Source organism: Bacillus rossius, chromosome 12 (genome assembly GCF_032445375.1).
Source record: "Bacillus rossius redtenbacheri isolate Brsri chromosome 12, Brsri_v3, whole genome shotgun sequence".
NCBI classification, from domain to species: Eukaryota; Metazoa; Arthropoda; class Insecta; order Phasmatodea; family Bacillidae; genus Bacillus; species Bacillus rossius.
In genome coordinates this window covers 713,077-726,345 of record NC_086339.1, presented here as the reverse complement: position 1 = coordinate 726,345, position 13,269 = coordinate 713,077, and the positions used below count along the sequence as shown (strand labels likewise).

At 41.5% G+C, this 13,269-nt stretch overlaps 2 protein-coding genes across 3 annotated transcripts; one reads left to right on the top strand and one right to left on the bottom strand.

Moving 5' to 3' along the window:
- Nucleotides 1-826: 826 nt before the first annotated feature.
- LOC134537316 (slit homolog 3 protein-like) lies at nucleotides 827-5,893 on the top strand. 2 transcript variants are annotated; one of them, XM_063377618.1, is made up of 2 exons: nucleotides 827-933; nucleotides 2,655-5,893. In XM_063377618.1, the coding sequence occupies exon 2, from the start codon at nucleotides 2,657-2,659 to the stop codon at nucleotides 4,958-4,960; it is 2,304 nt and encodes a 767-aa protein (XP_063233688.1). In that variant the 5' UTR covers nucleotides 827-933; nucleotides 2,655-2,656; the 3' UTR covers nucleotides 4,961-5,893. The 2 variants fall into 2 exon arrangements, with proteins under 2 accessions (XP_063233688.1, XP_063233687.1); XM_063377617.1 differs by having other exon boundaries at nucleotides 835-1,035.
- LOC134537317 (venom serine carboxypeptidase-like) lies at nucleotides 5,192-12,342 on the bottom strand. Its single transcript, XM_063377619.1, has 6 exons — nucleotides 12,020-12,342; nucleotides 11,278-11,464; nucleotides 9,714-9,860; nucleotides 8,842-8,916; nucleotides 7,557-7,723; nucleotides 5,192-6,621 (listed from the first exon to the last, which is right to left on the bottom strand). The coding sequence occupies exons 1-6, from the start codon at nucleotides 12,326-12,328 to the stop codon at nucleotides 6,106-6,108; spliced, it is 1,401 nt and encodes a 466-aa protein (XP_063233689.1). The 5' UTR covers nucleotides 12,329-12,342; the 3' UTR covers nucleotides 5,192-6,105.
- Nucleotides 12,343-13,269: the final 927 nt, after the last annotated feature.

The window sequence follows — 13,269 nt, the reverse complement described above, 5'->3', positions numbered from 1 at the left end:
AATAAAAAAAATGTGTACTTCAAATGATATATACTCAATCCATTCCAGTCCTCGACTCGATTCCCGGCGAGAGTAAACACGTAATATTAATAAAACTTACAAAAAAATTATTAAATTTAAATAAAACTATAATAAAAATTTGCTTATGTCACACCTGCCATCTTGGATTCTAGAAATGTTGCAATTTTAATTACGCCCGCCATCTTAAAAATAAGTTTAAAACATAGCATCTCGTTAATGACTTGATGTAAGTTTTTGGACATACGCCATTGCTAAGAACTTTTTCTGTTGAAGAAAAACTAATAAATAAAATAAATAAATATTTATTTTATTTATTTTATTTATTAGTTTTTCTTCAACAGAAAAAGTTCTTAGCAATGGCGTATGTCCAAAAACTTACATCAAGTCATGCACTCCCATTGCACAAATCTTTTAAAGATAACATCTCGTTAATGACAAAAAGCCGGGATAGGAAATAAACTGTGTGTAGCACCGTCAGCGTTTCACGCGCCTGTTCGTTCCTAGTTGGTATTTTCTTGTCCAACCTTTTTTTTCCTTTTTTTTAAACATAGCTCAGGCAAGCGCGAATAGTCTATAACGTAGCCAATGACAGTCTCACACACCTGATTCAAAACATAAAATATCCAGTATATTCCGAGGAAATATTTCCATGTTGATGTGAGCAGGGAACACGACCTTAAACCAGCGGTTATTATTGCGTTAACAGCTATCGAATCACAGACCATCCGGATGTTAATTACGGCTTGTAAATTTCTCTGTGTGATTATCGCCGGCGCTGCAAATTACGTTCGGGTCGCCTTCCTGCCCTCGGCTCGATAGGCACGAGCGTGCAGCGCAGCGAACGGCAACTGCACCGACTGCAGCGCGCCAGTCCGTGACGCCACAGGGACCGAACTGCAGCCTGACTGCGCAGTGAGTTGCAGCTGCACTTGGCAACACTGTGCTCACGTCTGCCTCGCTTTGCCGTGATTGCTGGCTGCCGGCTGCTTGCCGCTATGTGACGCTATCTGTTGGGTGGGTTTAGGTTAATAATGTTAATTTATGTACTTGACGATTAACTGCTTAGTAATCGCTATTTAGATTTTTTTTCCTAACCTAACTTAAAGCTATGAGAGTACGCGAGAGGTCTGGATAGGGAAGACTCTAAGTGCGTCTCAGGCCGAAGCCCATACGCTCTAATCATGCAGGGTGTTAGCCATGCAAGAGAGGTAGCATGCATCGTGTGCTAGGAGAGGGATTGGCCAGCCATGGATGCGATTGGCGCCATTACTAAGTCCCCTCACTGACTATTCTAGACTATAAACTAGATAAGTTGAGCCCAATGCCATCTGAGGTTTTTGCTGGCAAATGTTTATATAATTTAACAATTAAAAATTGGGCTGTGTTTGAACATAGAATGTAATTAGGAGAATGCTGTGTTATTTATAATGTCGGACAGCTACAAATAGTTTCTCCTTTAAAATAATTATTGGTGTTTAGCATTGATTATTTTTTTCCTTCAGAATAACTACACGTGTAATAGTACTTCAATATACACCATTTTATGGTCTTAGAAAATTAAAAAAAATAGTAAAATTAAAAACACTAAAACTTATAATAACTAACGATGGTATACAAAATAAGATGTTGGATGTCGACAAGCCGAGCAGTGTCGACTTGGCAACAATGGGCGCAGTCTACTGCACACTACGCGTGAGACACACTATAGCCCGTATGGCGACCACTGCTACGCGACAATATAATCCGGGCAAGCCAATAATTAAAGTATCTATGTACTTCATCGCTAATTTAATTTTCAACAGCAGAAATGACACCAACGTCTTATTTTATTTAAGTAAACATAAATTAGTGTACATTTCGATTGCTGTACAATTTTGAGTTGCCTATAAAGAGTTTTTAAGTTAATAGCATCTAGTTTTATTTTTATCCGTTATTTTTGACGTGACATCGTCTAATAAATCGATTAACGCAGGCTGCACGCACGAAAATGTGTCCCGTTACGCACATTATCCCGTTACGCTGTGTCCCGTTACGCTCATTGTACGCTTGCGCCGCATCTATCTATCTTCCACTCGATTGGAACAACCATCGATTTGACTTTTTCGAGGCACATTAAACTTGAAACACTCCCATTCGTTTCCTACTTTTCCTATCATCGTCTAATCCTTAACAGAATAACACAGATTGGAAGAAGTTAAATAGCAAACATGTATAAAAGTTATAGTTAAAATATTCTCTTTGTTAAAGTAATAAACATATTTGAATTAATTAGTGCAAATAAAAGTAAATTCATCAATTAAATTGTAGATTTAATTTCACTCCTTTTTTGTATCCATAGAAAATAGTGATAATTCAATAAAAATGATTCAAGTTTATTCATAAAAGTATGCAATCATTTCATCAATGTTTTGTTATGACGTTGTCACGTTAAACTATCGTCCGTAAACCGACTTTACAGACAACCAATTTTTTTTTCTGTGGTAGTGCTGTAGCGTTAGTGTGATTGGGTGATTCATTTTAATTAATTTTTATCTGTTATTATTATCATCACCAAGTCAAGATTCTTTGACGGCATAGCCACATTAAAAATGGCACAATCGCCCGCACTACAGGACTGCCACGTGTTCTTGCAGACATGGCGGCGCTGCTGCTGCTCGGGCTGTGCCTCGGGCCCGCGCAGGCCGCAGGGACCACGTGTCCCGTCACGTGGTTCTCCCCGCAGGGCGCCGACTGCTCCCGCCGCGGGCTGCGGGGGGTCCCTGCCTGCCTGCCGCGCAGCCTCACTGCGCTGCTGCTGGAGGGCAACTCCGTGGCCCCTCGCGAGGACCTCTTCAGCAGCTTCAGCCACCTGGCCGAGCTGTCCCTCGCCAACAACAGCATGGCCGCGCTGCCGGAGCGCGTGTTCAGCGGTCTGCAGCTGCTGTCCTTGAATCTGTCCCACAACAGTCTCAAAACATTACACTGCAATTTGTTCAGTGGCCTGAATCAGCTACGACAACTTTCCCTGGCACACAATCAACTTTCCTTTCTGAATCCTAAACTGTTCAATGAACTTAAGAATATCAAGTTGGTCGACGTCAGCTATAATAAGCTAATTATCCTCAAATGCAGAGTTTTATTTCAGTCATGTCCGTTACTGGAGACTCTGATTGCTTCTTTTAACCACATAGCTTCTTACAGTCTTCCCAACTCTGCATATAATCTGAGGCGTATCGATCTGAGCCATAATAATATAACCACTGTTTATCAACTTAGATACTGGTATTTAGAATACGCTGACTTTTCATACAATGCCATCAGCAAAGTGTTACTTTACATTTTTGGGGGAGAAGTTAAAGTAATTAATTTCAGTTACAATAATATAAGTTTGATTCGTGTTGACCTTAACCTAGACTCAATAGGTTCTAATCCAGTTTCGTACTTAATGTCGACTGCAAATCTCCTGCTAGCTGGAAATCGCCTTGAAGAAATAGACACGATGCTTATTGCTTCAGCCCGAAATTTTATAGAACTATCCGGTAATAACATCTCAACTATTCATTTACGCTCTGAACAACAGGGCATGGGAATAAGTGTGGAACACATTGATCTCTCTGACAATCCCTTCTTAACGGTGTCGGCAGATGTGCTGAAGGAACTGGTGAACATCAAAAGAATCGACTTGAGCGGAAACAAAATAGGTCTAAATAATCTAGCGATGTTCGGAGATATCGTCGGTTCAGCAAGTTTGAACCTCTTGAACCTCGCTGACTGCCTTCTTTGTGAGTTTCTTCCTGCGAACTTCTTGGCCAGGTACTACAATGTCACGGACAAAGTGCTGATTTCTTGTTTTTCTGGTGAACATTCCCGTGGCCATATGGGTGACCATCGTAAGGTGAGTTATGACTTTCCTCCTGACCTGTCGCTGAACAGCAGTGAGACGACCGACTGTCAACCAGACGCTGACGTCGACGCTTCACCACAGACCCTGTCTTGTCCGGGAGAGTGCATCTGCGCAGTGTGCGGCAGACGAAGTGGGGTGTGTCTGCACTGCAGTCACTCTGGAGTCACGACCATGACACCGGTCACCACAACCTTCACGATCGTCTATTTCAGTTACAATGACATACGGAGAGTGGACCAGGAGTTCTTTGTCAATCAACAAGGCTTACTCGAGCTGCACCTGAACCACAATGCCGTCGAGGCTTTGGCCCCTGGCATCTTTGGAGGACTTCACGACCTGATGGTCCTGTCTCTGAGAAAAAATCAGTTGCAGACGATACCGGAGGGTTTGTTCTCGAGTTTGAGCAACCTGGAGTTCATCGATCTTGCCGAAAACAGGATTAAAACTGTCGAAGCAGGCGCCTTTCGTGGACTTGTGAAACTCAGTGTGTTAAACATGGGCAACAATAGCATCGCAAGTCTCCCAGGTGAAGTGTTCGAACATACACCGCACTTGACCGGCCTAGTTTTGGAAAACAACAATTTGACGTCACTGAGCGCACACCTTTTCAGAGGCCTGCGCAGACTTGTAATTCTGTACATGTCGAACAACCCTGCTGGTGACATTCCCGAAGACCTCTTCAAAGACCTGAGGACACTGCTGGAGCTGCGCATGAACAACCTGAGCCTGCGAGCGCTGCCCGTCGGCGCGCTCTCCCCGCTGCGCGGCCTCAACGTGCTGGACATCGGCCAGAACCAGATCCGCTCCCTCACTCGCGCCCACTTCGCGGGCACGCGGAGCCTCATGGACCTGTTCGTAGACGTGTTGCCCGGCGTCGACGCCTCGCACGAGGCTGCGCTCGCCTACAAGAACATCACGCTCGTGGACTTCTGGTTCCAGAGGCCATGGTTTCAACATCTCTATCTCTCCGGACACCCGCTATGCCGGAGTCCAGAGCGAGAAAGAGTTGTAGATTACCTGTTCACCTCGGAATACCAAAACGTGCTGTGTTACTAGCATCAATAGACCGTAGCCAAAATTTTGTGAAGGACCAAGATTTTGTGAAGAAGGAGGTTAAGTATACCCAATTAATATTTTTTTGTAATTTGTCTTCATGACTGAGTTATAAAAGAAAATCGATTGTCACACTAACATCTCATGGAATAGTATACTTTTAGAACTCCAACGTTAACACATAGAAATTTAAGTATTTATATTGCCTGAGAAAAGAAAACTGAACATTATATATTTGTTTTTTATTTAATTGTCTTAAATACTTTGTTCTTCGATACAGTGTTCTATTATTTCTTTAAAACCATTCATCAATACATAAATGTATTAATGTTATTAAATACAAGAAACACACATGTCAAGTATGTATGAAAAACATGCTTATAGAGTAAAACGTATGTAAACTGGTATTACACACAGACTTCTTGTCTTGGAAACATAATTCCTGCTGATTTTGTGTATGAGGCATGTCGGGCTATAATGGGGGAGAAAATACATTATTGTAGCCTACTGAGGATTACAAAAATCCTTCAAAATTAATTTTTCTGTAACATTATGTAGCTATTAATTTTCTTACCCTGTCTTCATTTTTTTAATCCTGGAGGGGAGGGTACTACCCCATGAATCTCCCTCTGGCACGTCCCTGATTTAGGTAATTAGTTAGCCAATTTTAACTATGTTAAAAAAAAGGTCCCATTGAGAATGTTAGTTAATATGCGTATCCTTCCGCCGCTGTTATTTTACCAACAGTGCTTGTAAAGAATTTCCAATGTTCGTAAGCAAACTTCATGTGTTGATCTGCAGTGTCATTGGAAAAGTAAACTATCGGCACTACATCGGAGACAGGTCACAATAAAAAAACACTTTAACGATCATATGTAAGCAGATTGAAAAGTATATAAAGGAAAATTTATAAATTAAACATTTTCCCGTCTTGAAGTGTGTATAAGAATTTTTTTTATAGTTTGTAAAGTACAATAATTTTAAATTATAAACTCAACCTATTGACATAGAAAAATTCAGTTACATGATATACCACATATTGTGCTTACACGGTTGATGCGAGAGACGCACTCGAGCATAGCCCAACAGATTAGCTGCTGCGAGAAGTAAACCCAAGCTGTGTTTGAGGTTATGTCTGGCCGGGCGGGCTACAGCTGGTTCCGGGTGACCTTGTAGATGAGGTCGAAGGCGGCCGCCGGCTGGTCGCTGGGCACCATGTGACCAGCGCTGCGCACCAGCACCTCCGACATGTTGCCGGCCGTCTTCACGTACCCGGCCACTCGGCCGTGCGCGCGCCACGTCCTCCTGGGCGCCATCTTGTACTCGCCCGCCGCGCCGAAGCTCAGCGCCTCCGCCATCTTGACGGTGAGCGCGTAGCCGCAGATCACGTCCAGCTGGCCGTTGTAGAAGACGACCCGGTAGCCGCTGTCCAGGAGCCGCTCCACCCACGGGCTGACGGACTGCATGATGTCCGCCTCCAGGTGGTCGTAGGAAGCCACGCCGTCGTCCATGAAGGTCTGGTTGCCCACGTGCAGGGCCGAGCGCACACTCGCTCCGTTCAGGAACTCCACGTAGCTCTCTTCTGACTCGCCGGAGGCTTCGAGGATGTTGTACGCACTTGCGCTAGAAGCCTTTTGGTAAATATCGATGGCTTCGTTGGACGCCTAGTTGTGAACAAAAATAAATGTCAATTTTCTTAGCTACTATAATAAATTTAATGGGGTTTTACAGAAAATTTTGGAATTCACATTGGCCTGTTATAGATGGCAAAAACTAGACAGTGAAAGAAAGTAACCTCTCACTGAATAACATGATCACATTAAAAAACTTTTTTACTCCATACATCCAGACAGTTTGAGTCTCGCAGAATTTTTAGTTAATGGCTATTGTGACGTGTTTGTTAGAAGTGCTGATTAATATATTACTTAGTCTTCAAAGTCTCATGGACGCCACATGGACCAGGGATGCTGCAGAAGGAGCCTCTCATGGCCTGCGATAGTGACCCATCCCATCGGATCTTCGGAGTGGCTATGCAATACCATGGGAAACCAAAGGAAACCAGAGAAAACGAGGAAGACCGGGCGGTATTCGAACCCGATACCTCCGGAATGCGAGTTGTGTGATCACCGCGACCCCTCACTGGCTTGAGAGCGCGTGTCAATAAAAAACAAGTACCTAGTACATATTGCTCTCTGCTGCTTATGAGAGTTAAATTAGGTGATCCACATTTAAAAATTAAAATATTTTGGAATCAAATGCAAAACAAAACAAAACCTACATATCAGTATCAAATTCAGAATTTTTGCTGCTACTAAGTTGACTAAATAGGTAACATTAATTTAGGAATATTGGGGTAGGTGGTCAGGCCCTTGGTCTCTTTCCATGGCTCACACTACCACTTTAGTGACACACATGAATCAGAAAGAAGAGAAAATCACCATCAAAACTTATTGGCTGATAACATATGATCAAGCTGTAACTGTTTGATTTGGGACCCAAAGATAAGGATCACCCATGTGTACAGGAATCGACAGTCTAGTAATTCAACAAACTACAGCGCAAATTTGTACAGGTTCTTACTTAATAAACATGTACTTGCATCATTTGCAGCAACGAACTCCCCCGCGGCAACCAAATGCAGAGCAGAGTCTTCTTGTTCTTGCATGCGCCTCCACGTGGAGTTGTCGACCAGACCCCACTGGTACACTATGTCGCTGTAGCGTATCATGTTCACTGGGTCCACGTAGCCGTCTCCTATCGCCATACCTGCGGAGATTACATAGGAATTTTCATAGCTGTTCTCATTTATTATCCATATATGAGTTGAAACTGTATTACCAAGCGCAGCTATATTGCAATAGAGATTACGAATAAATGAGAAGAGCGCCTGAAGGCAAGTAACAGACATTGCGTATAGCTGCCCTGGAGTAAGACGTGTTGCTCAAGGGCGTATGTATGGGGGGAGGGGCGGGTGAACACCCCTTCCCCGCTACAATTAAAATAAAAAAAAATTAGCCAGTCATGGGGACTGTCAACAGAAGTGAAAACTTCAAACTTTGTTTTTAAATGTGTAATATGACATCATTTCTACGTCAAATGTACGTAAGAAAATGATTTTGGTATTATATCAGTACGATTTCAGCATATCAATTATCCTTACATCATTTTTTAGTCACAACAGATGTCAGTGGTATATAAAAATTACGTAAAAATCCATTACCTAGCTATGGCTTACCAGTGATGTCTGGCCTAGGTCATGTGTTCACGTGGTCAAATTAACTTCAATTACTGCTACTACAGCATGTCGGTGATGCGAACTCACAAGATTTTACCCATCCAAAAATGATACAGTCGAGTATATACAATGTATTAGTGTATATATGCGTATACATGTACACAGGCCACTGCGATTCGCCAGTCTGGCGCAACACGTCACTAGAATGTCGGTGACGCGAACCCTTAAGTTTTGCCCCTACCAAAAATCGCTCAACGTGGCTAAAGAAGTTTTCACTTCAAAAATTAAAGTAATAAGTACCCCTGCTGCAACAGTAAGTAAGCAAGATTGGTCTCAGAACCCTGCCATGTTCCTTGTTGACCTGGATAACTGGGTACCTCACTCTACAATCGAAACAAGAACTAGTGGTTCCATCTCAGCCCCCGGCGTGACTGCTGCTCATGTGTGGGCTCATACATGAGCGCCTTTGCTGTATGCAGTGCTTCGCAATCCACTGTAGTCATAAGCGATTGTTTCTAATGGGCAGCAGTGGCTGTGGTTCACATTGAAGCTGTGGCCTTTTATCGAGTTTACTCGTCGTTACACACAAGCGATCACGCCAACGCGTGCCTCAAACCACATATTGGGTGCTTACAGAGTTGTAGCTCACCTTTCAGATTTATCTGAAGACTTGCAGTTGGGTTGTTCATGTGGATAGCATGGCCGAGAGCTGGGATGTATTTACCTGCAAAACATGTGTACACTTATCAATGAACGAGGATCAATATAATTGTGGCTACTACTCACACCGCCAGTAAGTAAGCACAACCCCACACCCCGCCAGGAGCAGCATCTATTATTTGCGACATTAATCAAAATCACTTCAAAACTCTGAACCCGCTTCAATTTCTGGACTCTGGGGTCCTTGCCTATGCCACAACAAATCTAGAGCGGAATTAATGTATTTTGCTTTAATTTTTTGTGCTTTTAATATTATTTTTGTAGTTATTTTAATATGTTTTAAGGGCAGCTCTAATAAGTTAGTAATTTAAGAAATGTTTGCGGCAACTTTTTAAATAATTAGGTAGATATTTATTTTATTGTGTATTTTTAGCGATGGACAACAATGGAGAATGAGCAGGAAAGTATGTTTGGCATCTGCAGGGACGACACAAGCCAAACATGATTTTTTTTACATATCTTTAAACATCTGATTCATTCTCTAGTAACGGACTCTTGTAAGAAAGTTCATGTAAGAATAAATATTCAGTATGCATGCAGATAAAAGCACCACTTTCACCATTAGAGAACCAGTAACCTAGATCGAAGGAATAGAGTATAGATTTAAATAAAATTATTTATTGAAACAATTTATAATTTTCAATAGTCAAAGTATGGATGTCAAAGACTACACTGAACAGAACAGCTTACTTTAAAATACCTCGTATTACAGTTACCCTATCAGCCCGCGAACAAGGCTATTAGAAAAACAACAAAGTTAAATATTGTACTAAACAATGTCAAGCGGAATGCACAACTCACCAGCATAAGACTCCCCGGAGATGAAGAACTCGTGATCCTGCAGCTCCGGGAACAAAGTGAAGAACTGCAGCATAGCGCTGTACAGGTCCCGGCCGACATCTTCTTCGTTTTTCGTGTAGCCGAGGTAGTTCCCGGTGTAGCTGAACCCTGGGGCGAATAACCTCGAGATTGGAATCATGGCACGAACGTAAACTATTAAATTAAATAAGAACGAACTTACAGAATTCAAACAATTAGAATAAGATTTCTGTATGTGAATTATTATGGTTTATTACAAATGATCAGACACATGTCAAAATTTGGCTCTTGCACAATTCTGGATTTGTTCTAGTTCCCACACCACAATTGCTTTCCTGGAAGGCTCCTTCATCTTAGGTTTTCATCTCACGATAATGGATGACCAGCACACACTGAGGTAGGTGTTGAAACATGCACATGGCTACAATCCCCAATCGAAACTTCTTTACCATACATCAACCAACCCTGAAGTGTCCTAAAAAATATAAAATTTCACACTAACGACACTCGTGAAGCAACAACCACTAAAAAAGCTTATAATGACTTTATTATAAATTATTTTAATTATGATTTTATGAAAATTCTTTTGTTGTGGAAACATGCAGCAACAAAATGAAAATAGAGTTTTGTGAAGAATGCTGAGAAGGATAATTTATCTTTGTGCTTACACTTGTGGCTGTAAAAAATAATATGGCATAAAACATCAAATGCAACTCGAAAACATTTCAGAGCTTTTTGATTATAAAACTAACTCTGGACCACATAAAACTCAACTAATGAGTTGCCTTTATATGAAAGTGGTTTACTTTTGTACATTGTAGGACTGCATTTTTAAAACCATACTTCAGAAAAGAAAACGAATCTAGCGTCCATAATTATTCTTTGAGAATAACCCATTGCTTTGTATTTATTGAGAATATGAATATAAAGCCAGTTCTGACAGTTAAAATAACGTGCCATATTCCAAGTAAAGTAGCAGTGGTAGGTGATTGCCAAACAGAAAGTAAACTGGTCTAACCATGTAAAAATTCTGTTTTCCAAAAGCTACAAATTGGACCAAAACCATAATTTAAGCTGGTTAGGAACTCACCAATTAGGGACAAGGCTGACTACAGGACAGTGATCACGAACTTACATATCAAGTGTAGAGCTCTCTCAAGAAGTCCTCATCCAGCGATGGTAGACCAGAAACCAATGAACCCAGGAGGGTTTAGACTGCCGACTCACCTCTCTATAAAGCAATCTGTGTTCATCACCACCGGCCCTTCCCAGACTTCCAGAAGGCGACATTGCTGGGATTCTCGGGGTGCTCTTGTTTTCTCCACCCACGGATTCCTTGAAGCCTTCTCCTCCTCAGTGGTTCATTTCAAATTTAGGGGCGAAGAATAGGTGCCAACTTATGCTAGTCTTAATTCGTCATTAAGGTGCAATAATCATTCCATATGCATTCATAATACATCAAAGAAACTCTGGAAAACTTCACATTAGATTTTATTGATGAATCTGGGAAATTTATATATGTGAAAAGCACGGGGCTGCTACTCACCTGTTCCAACAGGATTGTCGATGAAAATGAGCGAGTGGTTCTTGTGCCAAGAATAAGGATTCTTGACAAGAGTGCGGCTGTCATTGGCCACGAAGAATGGACCCATCTCCGTGAAGAGGCCAAACATGGATGAAGAACCAGGGCCTCCTTGGAGCCACAGAAGGACAGGGGCATTCTCGTAGTCATGCTGGAAACACAAATTTAAAAAAAGCTAAAACTAAAAAGAAGTCTTCATAACTATTAACTTAGTTAACGGACAGATCATGGAGATGTATCCAAAGAGGGTCAAGATAAATCGAAACAATGTGATTAAGAACAATTAGGAAAATTTGTTCTTAATCAAAAAAGGAAGTATTTACTACCAAAACTTTATTATTATATAGTTGCAGGTCTTATTCCAAGTAATTATAAGTTATAAGTTTGATATTTTATTTCAAGTAGTTTCTATGTATTTTGTATTGTAGTTTTTAAAGGCTATCATCTCACTTTGTGTGAGGATTTACAATCCAAAGTTTTAACGAGGTGTTCAGAATGGTTGTACATAAAATTTCCGCGATGCCTGCTGCATTGTGAAGATGAAAGTATCGAATCGACACCCAGTCCTGAATTATATGAATACAATTTTACAAAGTGAAAATCCCGAATCCATGCTGAAAATATAACCAGCTGGTAATCACCAGTATGAGTTTAAAAGGTATGTGAGTGGGGGTTCGTGTGTATTCTGGACAGTGGCGGTGGCTACCTCAGCAGGGAAGAACCAGAAGAAGATGTTGGAGTCGTACTCGCTGTTGACGGTGAAGAACCCCGAGTAGCTGGGGATGTCCTCTGGGAAGGGTCCTCCCGTCACCCTGGAGAGGTTCCTGGCCTCCTCCAGCCTCCCTTCCCCCAGGTAGCCGGTGAGGATCAACCTCTCGCCGACAGCGCCCCGCACGTCTGGGACCTGCTGCTGGTGCTGCTCGCTGTACCGCCGTCTCAGCCTGAAGCTGGGGTACCTCCGGGTGAGTACCGGGCCGGCGAGCAGCAGCAGCAAGAACAGTCTCTCAGCGGCCATCGTGCTCTGCGAGGAGTGGCGAGTTGGGAGCACATAATACCTATTATATAACGGGATGATAAGAGTTGTCTGGCTGATAAAGTGGACATACTCGATATGCACGTGTGTGATGATGATACGCAATAAAGTTGAGTTCTTTTTATCTTGGGGCTTATAACCTTTGCTGTTAGAAATGTTTATAACAAAAAAACACTCTCACGTCTGGACGCTCGATGGCTGGTTTGATTATCAGCCGTGTTAGCAGTTTTGCGGGTTGAGATACTTCCATCTCGGTATAGAAGACAGAATGAAATAATGTCATCCTTCCACATATTTACCACGGAGGACAAGGATAAACCATCTTTTCAGGCTAGTTGACCAGGACTTTTGAAAGTTATGGAATTGAGGAAATTCTTAAGGAACTACTTCATCGTTCGCCTGAAATGTTTACTTAAAAAAAAACACTTGGTAAATACACACCCCTAAAACCACCATTACTTCTTAAAGGCGTATATTTGTAAACAACCTGGGTAAAAACAACATACTGGTTTGGTCAAATAATATTTTGCTGATGTAAATTATACTACTCAAAATCATGTTTTACGAGTTATATAACATAGAACAGTGTATCAGAACATAATTCATATAAAGGGAAATAAATATAACATGGAAACTTTCATCAACTGAGGTGTAATTCTTTGGCTATGTTTCTTCAAGATGCAGTAGTTATAGCAAGAATTATTGTACATAAGTAAGACTGCATAACATAAAATTTATTAATCAAATGTTGATATAAGTTATCAATTCGTAACATAAGGTTATGTTGCATTAAAGATTCAAAATTAAAAAAAAATTGTAATTGATTGAACACTAGAATGTTACCAATCAACATCGATGATGGGATTGCACCCAGGAAACCCACTGATCACTGGAAACGACCGCTACGTTTCCCGCCAATGAGA